Source organism: Armigeres subalbatus, chromosome 3 (genome assembly GCF_024139115.2).
Source record: "Armigeres subalbatus isolate Guangzhou_Male chromosome 3, GZ_Asu_2, whole genome shotgun sequence".
In the NCBI taxonomy this organism is placed as follows: Eukaryota; Metazoa; Arthropoda; class Insecta; order Diptera; family Culicidae; genus Armigeres; species Armigeres subalbatus.
Window position 1 is genome coordinate 68025604 of NC_085141.1, and position 8732 is coordinate 68034335.

At 39.9% G+C, this 8732-nt stretch overlaps 1 protein-coding gene across 1 annotated transcript in view; it reads right to left on the reverse strand.

Moving 5' to 3' along the window:
• The window catches only part of LOC134227653 (ammonium transporter Rh type A-like), a 36146-nt gene extending 28062 nt beyond the window's left edge, over nucleotides 1-8084 (reverse strand). Inside the window, exon 1 of the mRNA XM_062709305.1 lies at nucleotides 7625-8084. Within this exon, the coding sequence (XP_062565289.1) occupies nucleotides 7625-7796 (172 nt within the window). The 5' untranslated portion in view covers nucleotides 7797-8084. The remainder of the gene's footprint in view (nucleotides 1-7624) is intronic.
• Nucleotides 8085-8732: the final 648 nt, after the last annotated feature.

Genomic DNA, 8732 nt, shown 5'->3' on the forward strand with positions numbered 1-8732 from the left:
GATAAAATAAGAAATTTTACAAGGAAACAGGTTGTCTTTGTTTCGAAACGTGTTGATTACATTTGAATATTTCATGGGCCACCTCACGGAACGGTCTTATACATTAGGATCGATTTTCACAGTAATTTCCATACAAACTTGAAATGACGTGTGTACAATTAAATTACATCCAAATTTGCAAAAACTATTAAAATTGCAAATGCAGTCGTTTGAGTATAGGGAATCCAATGTTTGTAAGGATGGTTTTGTTTGGATCGAAATACCAAAATAAATACACTGGATTCTGTTTTTACACGATTTACATTTTTTCAATTTTGTACTGATCCTGAATGTTTAACGCATATTAATTATCATGTGATTTTTCTTTGATTTATTCTGGATTTTTTGAAACATGTTGCGAAGATTTTGGTGGTAAGTTGAAGTCAAACGATCAAAAATACGAGCGAAAAAAATCGTGTAAAAACAAAATCCTGTGTATTACATTATTGTGTGGATCGCTGTTTGACAAAAAGATTGTGATAGGAAACTTTTTGTCGAAATTTAAGTTAGATTAACCTTGCTAAATGTAATCTAATTTCGATAAACCTTGAAAAATCGGACGCACTTTTTTTATTTTTATCCTTTTCTTAGACTTTCCGATAATGCTTGATGGGTAGGTGGAAGAGGCTCCAAAATGTTCTCCGAGGCAAAACGCCGTTTTGGTACTCCCTTACACGCTTAGATAAGATTACCTAAAATTAGGTTTTTATTTTACCTAAAATTAGGTACTGGATGTTTACTACAAATATCGGTAAAAATTAACGATAATTAACGTTAGTTTTTACCTACTTTTAGGTATTTGCCGTTTTCAGACGAGGACGTTATTTTTTACCTAAAATTACATTTTTCATGTGTTTGCAAAAAACAGTTGTTTGCTGCTGTCTATCTATTGTGCACTTCCTTTCCTATAAATCTCCTGCAATATCCACTTCCTGTTCCTGCTGCTGCTTTCGTCGGACTAATTTACGATTGAAAATTGATGGTAAGTGTTCCATTGTTAAGGACCAACTTTCGAGTACAGGAGCTGTTGTTTATTTACAGCAGCGGTTCTCAACCTTTTTCTTGTGAGGTACCCCTTCGAACTATTGCATTAATTGAGGTACCCCCTGCTGAAAGTAGGCTTCCAGGCCAGGGAAAAAATTCCGAGCCCTTGAATCTCTTAATAGTAGGCTTCCACACCTCTTGATAAGAGGCTTCTGAGCCTCTTGTAGGGCTTTCGAACCTCTTGCATGGCGGCTTTCGAGCCACTTAAAAGGAGGCTTCTTTTGCATCTTGAAAGGAGGCTTCTGAGCCTCTTGAAAGTATGCTTCCAAGCCTCTTGGAGGGAAGCTTCTGAGCCTCTTGAAACCTGAGGCTTCAGAGCCTCTTAACAGGAGTCTTCCAAGCCTCTTAAAATGAGGCTTCCGAGCCTCTTGAAAGGAGGCTTCCGAGCCTCTTGAAAGGAGGCTTCCGAGCCTCTTGAAAGGAGGCTTCCGAGCCTCTCGAAAGGAGGCTTCCGAGCCTCTTGAAAGGAAGCTTCCGAGCCTCTTGAAAGGAAGCTTCCGAGCCTCTTGAAAGGAGGCTTCCGAGCCTCTTGAAAGGAGGCTTCCGAGCCTCTTAAAAGGAGGCTTCCGAGCCTCTTGAAAGGAGGCTTCCAGGCTTCTTGAAAAGAGGCTTCTGAGCCTCTTGAAAGGAGGCTTCCGAGCCTCTTGAAAGGAGGCTTCCGAGCCTCTTGAAAGGAGGCTTCCGAGCCTCTTGAAAGGAGGCTTCCGAGCCTCTTGAAAGGAGGCTTCCGAGCCTCTTGAAAGGAGGCTTCCGAGCCTCTTGAAAGGAGGGCTACCGTCAACCGTTGCGTGTGGCCCAACGATAGCGTTGCTCGTTGGCCACCAGCGATGAACTCGCCGGTTACTCTTCGCCTTGAGGTCCCAAATTGCCTGTCGTGGACAAACGGCTCTTAAAGCTTTTCCCTTGCGCTGGTTTCCAAATTTCGCACACGCGGTCGGACACACTCCTCTTGACTTGCTTTTAACTAGCTTGCTTACGTCCGTATTCGTCGCTTTCTCAAGACTATCTCCACGATCGTTCGTCCCTCCCGAATCTTCTACCAGTTCCCTCTTTTTTTTCACCATCTCTCTTCTCTCACAGGAACTAATATCAGGGGTACCACCTCCTTAACGTTGAAGACTTTTATAGTTTTAGGGGGATAGGTAGGCTACATGTTTGATCAACACTGACGTATTAAGGGGTTTTCAACAAAAAGGGGTTACTACTCAGACATCTTACCTCCTATTTTATGAGTTGACTACCATGTTTCCAAATTGTTCCGATCAGTCGGTAACACACCGCGAATATCGGACTGCGGTAGACTGGGCACGCAGCCAGAATGTCGGGTAGTAATCTGGTGAAAGTGGTTTTTGACAACGATTCGACGGGAACAAGTAGGCGGGGTGCGCAGCGTGCAAGTTGGATCGATCAGGTGAAAGACGATTTTCGGAACCTCCGCAGCCTACGTGGTTGGCGATATGCAGCCATGAACCAAGCTGAATGGAGAACACTTTTATGCACTGCACAGGTCACTCAGGCCTTAGTAATAATAAATAAATAATTATTAGAATAATAATTAGAAAATAAATAAATAAATAAATAATGCATATTATGTACAAGACAAAATTTGGATTGGATTGTTATTGTAATACGTCCGCCATTACGCATTTGTGTACTAGGTACCCCCTAGCACCAGCGAAGGTACCCCCATGGGTACATGTACCCCAGGTCGAGAACCGCTGATTTACAGGAATCCGGAAAATGATTCCTTGGTATCATATTCCATCAAGAACTAGAACATCGACTAGAACTTTGGGGCGGCAGTTCATTATACTGAGCAAATCCTTACAGGGTTGGTTTCTCAACCGGTTGGCCATTCAAGAATGCACATATCTTGCGATAAACACGAATATTCTGTGCCCCCGGAATGTCATACAAATTTCTCACCCGAAAAACTCCTAGACCGGATCAAGGATTCGAACACAGTCCTCTTCATAAGGTTTGTTTTGAAAAGTGAGATTTTTATTGTTTTTTTTTATTTGTTTTGCCTACATTTATACAGCTAATATTGCATCATCTGACGCGACAATACTCGGATCGCAGCCATATCCCATTTTCCTGGCTGTGCACCACGCTGGCCAAGTTGTTTTACATCTTGCCTGGCTGTCTTGCTAGCTGCACTTTATGGTATATTGGACCAGCCGGGTCTTTTGCAGAATTGCTGCGTAAAGAATACTTGCAACATGCCATGCGAGCTCGTCGTTCATCCTTCATCGCCGCACTCCGTTTCCGGATACTACAAGTCCAGGTCGTCCTTGATTAGATTAGATGAGATTAGGTACCGCCAGATAGTCCCGCAATGATGTGCATTGGCAACACCATTAATACTTTATGTCTAGCTCCCATATTCATTATATTTAAGAATAAAATAAATTATTGGAAGAATTGTTTTTCTCATAAACAAACCACCGAGTAAAAACCTAATTATCGGTAATTTCTAACGTTTTCACAAAACCAAAACCAGAAAGAAAAACCTCTTTTTCGGTAAAAAGTAACGTTCCGAAATCGGTCATTTTTAACGATAATTTTTGTTGACCACCATTACCTAACTTTAGGTAATCGATAATTACCGACTTTTTAGGTATGTGCACTTTAGTTCGATAATCGGTATTTTTTACCGACTTTTAGGTTATCCCAACTAAGCGTGTATATTTACCGTATTTGGCATGGCCGTAACAAAACTAAACTTAATACCGTCGTTCGGGGTGACATTGGGCCTAGGGGGTAAGATTGGGCCAAAAACGAAAAATGTTTCAACTCTTAGAAACTGTTACGAATTTTGATGAAAACTTCAAACGGTTCGAAATTATATTAAAATTCACGTATAGGAAATCACAAAACAAATTCCAAGAACTAATTGTGCTCGTACGATAACGCTTGGAATTTGAATGTAAAACTATTGAGCGAATGAACCCGTATTAAAATAGTGTCAGTAATGCCCCACAAATATATTACATAACTAGTTTTTAGATCAATGGATACCTGGTTATCATGTTACGATAATCTGTTGTTGTTTTATAGAATTTTATTAATATTTATATAACGGTTCTGGTTTTTCGTAGCAACGAGCAATGCACGCAAAAAAGGGGTGAGATTGGGCCAAGCCTTCAGTTGATTTACCATACATAGTTGGTAAGAGCCGTAATGTAGGCAATTATTTTGAATGAACGATTTTATGAGGGGGAATTTCAGCCCTAGGCTTGCTCGCCTCCATTTTTTTAAATGTGACTATTATCAATTTGATTGAGATATGCTACAATTTTTAGATGGCATCAGTTAACTGTATTGTTTAACTGTTGCATGAGATAAAATACCCATGAAAATAATTACAGTTTAGACATTAAAGCAGTCTTTGCTTAGCTAGGGCATATTGCCCATCCATCCTTCCTTGAATTTCCATCTAAATCAGCTGGAAATTTGACTGAAGGCTTGTTGCTAAATAAGAACTGTGATTCTGGGATGACCGGTTGATTTGCTGATAGGGGAAGTGGTTACTAAGTACCTAATTAATTAATTCAATGTTCTATGGAATTCGTCGTTGACATATAATCTGCATTTCCTGTCAATGTGAGCTCGAACCGGCTGAGAACTCCATCAAACTTCAAATCATACGCGCCAGCACAACCAGATTGGGGAGGGGAGGGTTTTGTCGAACTTAAAATGTTTTTCTTCTCATATCAAACTGGACTGGTGTAATGGGGACGCATGGTTGCTCACCATGTTATTTGTATGGCGAATCATACTTTTTAAATGTAGGTATCAGGCTTGTACGACATATCAATTTTCTTAATTGTTTTGTTAGATCAGAAGATCTCATAAATAATTAAAGGTATAAACACGATTCCTTGCGTTGAAGTCATTCTCAATGAAAAAAAATAGGAACTTTGTGCATAAAAAAATTAATAATTGTTGTGCTTTCGCATTTTATCTTGAAAGAAGGACTCAACTCTCTTTTCGTGATAATTCATTGATTTTTTTTCAGTAGTTCATATTTCCATATTGAAATTAAATATCTTAGGATTTTTTGAGGCAGAAGGTCATCACGTTCACGGCATTAACCGGCCATGTACCAAACATCTCTTTACTCCTCCATACCAATGCAAAAAGTGTATGTATATGTGTATACATTGTATTTTCATATTTTCTAGCTAACATGAGCATGGGGCTGGGGCATAGACATGAGCATGATGGCCGTGCATTCCGTAGTTGCTACTCCGTGACTGACCAGAACAATCGCAATTGCACAGGGAACCAATGGATAGAAGCATGGGATATGCAATATCAATGTCTGACAGCTCTAGATTTTACATAGTCCATAGCGACGCTGACCACGTCCTCACGGTCTATCAGGGATAGGAAGGAATTGATGATACAATAACTCGTTCACTGCAAGCCGAGAAGTCCTTTGCACTCGTACGAGATCATGAAGAATTTTATTGGAACTTGGGGGTTAGGTTCGTCTTGGTTAACGGATTGCCAATGTGATAGTAATGGAAGAGTGGTTATATTCTAATTGGAAACCCACTAGCACCAACTAGCAGTTACTTGCTAGAATGAGTCAACTTGAAGGTATAGGATAGAAGATGGAAACGGTATGAAAATCCCTTTCCAGTTATAGCAATTGCTAGATCTTGAGGAGGAATGGAACGAGCCTGGAATTGAACCCACGACTTTCTATGTATTAGGAAGAAGTAGTTGTTGTATGACCACCAAGTCCGTTCTGAGATTTTCTAGCTAACAGGCGATTTACTCAATGTGTTACACGCTAACAGCACTTTTTTTAATTTGATAATTATAATATTTCTTTAGATTTTGTGCAATTTTGTAATGGAATCTGCTAGCTGTGTTTGTCAACTTTCGATAAATGAGGTAAAATATCCATGAAAAACTTTACATTCCGCTATGCGTTGTCTCAGATGGTATAAGCGCGATTTCGATGCACTACTGTTGTTTTTAGATGACGTTTAAATATCAGATCATTACTGTGCATCATTTTTTACAATTCGATCTTAAGCTCTGTGATTCACAAATGACTTTTGAAAAGGTTTCTCAAGAAAATGCCAAGCCTTTTCCTTGAAAAGTGCAAACAGACCGAGCACAAATGGTGCACTATTTACAACATTCACAGGGGTCAGATAGCGAAAATGGAAGATAAGTAAGAGCATCAAGACATTTTGTAATCCGTTGCGTTCCATAGGAGTGGAGAGTTTGCATTTTAGGACATAAATCGGTTCTTACGTACCATATGCTGGATAGGAAAATCGCTCAAGCTTTACCCTAAAACATATTTTTTCCGATCTCGATGTGGAAAAATCTGAGAACACTGAAGAATAAAGTCGACCAAACAAGATACAAAATGGACTATAAGAAAAACAAAAGAAGAAGTGAAGCCGTATATGCTAAAACAATATCCCGTAAGAAGTTATATACGATAAACTTTTGTGTGGAAGACCTTGTGTGTGTGGGCTTCAAAGTTATGGCCAAAATACTGATTTCAAATTTTGTATAGGAAAAACTACTTTTTTGGGCACTCATACTCATCATCGTATAGAGACCCTCTTTAGCCTAGCGGTAAAACGCGCGGCTATAAGGCAAGACCATGTTGAGGGTGGCTGGGTTCGATTCCCGAAACCGGTCTAGGCAATTTTCGGTTTGGAAATTGTCTCGAATTCCCTGGGCATAAAAGTATAATCGTGCATCGCCTCATGATATATGAATGCAAAAATAGTAACTTGGATTAGAAACCTCGCGGGTTATAACTGTGGAAGTGCTAAATGAACACTAAGCTGCGAGGCGGCAATGTCCCAGTGAGGTATGTAATGTCAATAAGAAGAAGAAGAAGATGAAGAAGACTCATCATCGCAACGAATTGCGTTTGACGTGAAATTTTACAATGTGCGAATAAATGAAGGAGAAAAATAAGTCTTATTAGCCTATCAGTCATACGTTAGACTTTTCATAAATGCTGTATAGCCTTTTCAAACTCACGAATAAGGCATCATCACCTTTGGGTGGATTAATTAGAGATTTTTAGCAGTCACTTGAGCAGGCAAGCTGTGTAGAAGTTTTTTTTTCCAAAAACTAAAGACCAAAGTCGTTTTTTCAAACCATGCTTATAGTTATTTGCTGGGACACCCTATAATTAACACATATAGTTTTTTGACTAGTCTTGAAAGTTTCGTATTTCCTTGGAAATCACGAAAGTAACCGTTAATAATGCTCAATACATAAGGGAGATAATCGTAGTCGTAGATTTACGTTTCTTTTCTTTTAGTGAATAAGTTTAAATTTCTAGGATCCTTATATTTTCAAACTTTACCTTTCAACATACGGATTCGCACATTTTGAAATTTAAATAATTTTAATTGGTAGCGGCCTCGGAAAATGTGCAACACGTTGCCACGCATCTTGCACAAGATTTTATATTTTCTGAAAGATTAGCTCGTATTCGGTAATTATAACATTATATCACAGGTAGGTACCATAATACATCAACACTCACGTGGGTATTTCGGCAGTGGTTTCTCCTCTTGAGTCTCTTCGATCGCAACGGTTGCATTGTGCGGTAGCAAATCCTTTGAGTAATCCGTGAAAAATCCAAACACTATTATGAACACTATCTGCACCAACATCAGCAGCAAATATCCCGACACGGATGATCCCGGTGAATGCATTTTGGTGATCGCGGGTTCACTGGAGCACTATGTGAAGTATTCTTCGATTGTTCGGGGTGAGACCACAGAAACACTGCTCGCCAAAAGTTTCCTCCAGCCTTGTTATCTGCTCGGTTGCTCGCGTTAGACTGATTCCGGCGATCACCTTTTCTGTGCTCGCAACAACTTTGGAGCAACTGATGTTGGGATGACACGGGATTTGCGTACCTATGACAGCATTACGACTGGGACGATAATTTTGATGGACAGCAAACAAATTTTTGAAGTGGATTATCTCTAACTGTATCCAGGCCCCCAGCGAATCTGCTGTAACATGCTGAAGTATCGCTCTCGATATTGACCAACCGGCTGTTGGTTGCGTTTCGTTTTCCCACTGTCTGCCTACCGAGCATGGTTATAAATTAGATCTAAATAGTACGGTAAGCAAACCCTTCTGTGGCCTGTGGGGAAGCTAGAATGCTGTGAAGAGCGAAGTGCGTTACCAACAAAGAGGTTGTGGCTGTGCAATATCGATGGAGGTAAAATCGCGCTAGTAAACAAATTATACGAACGGTTCAGTTCGTACATAACTCACTGTCATCGGTGGTTGCAGTGTGTGGCGGTAGGGATCGAGAGGAATTCGCACTTGATATCTAAAACTAAATATTATTCAGTATTGGCGAAGGCAAAGCTGCTGCCGCTTAGTGTATTTCTGTAAACGGTAAACTATTTTGTGGCGATGTTTACAAAGCACGGTTATTGGTAAAATTACCTTCCTTTAATTGGGCTATGTTGCATGATAAGAAAAACAGATAGGTTCTTTCAGAACGGCAGTCATAAGCATGGTTTTCACATAAGCGTGCACTGTGGGCACATTACACCGTGCAGAAAGGGCTTCTGTGCACACAATTTTGAATAGAGCATAAATCAGAGCTTAAAGTCTAATAGTTAGTAACG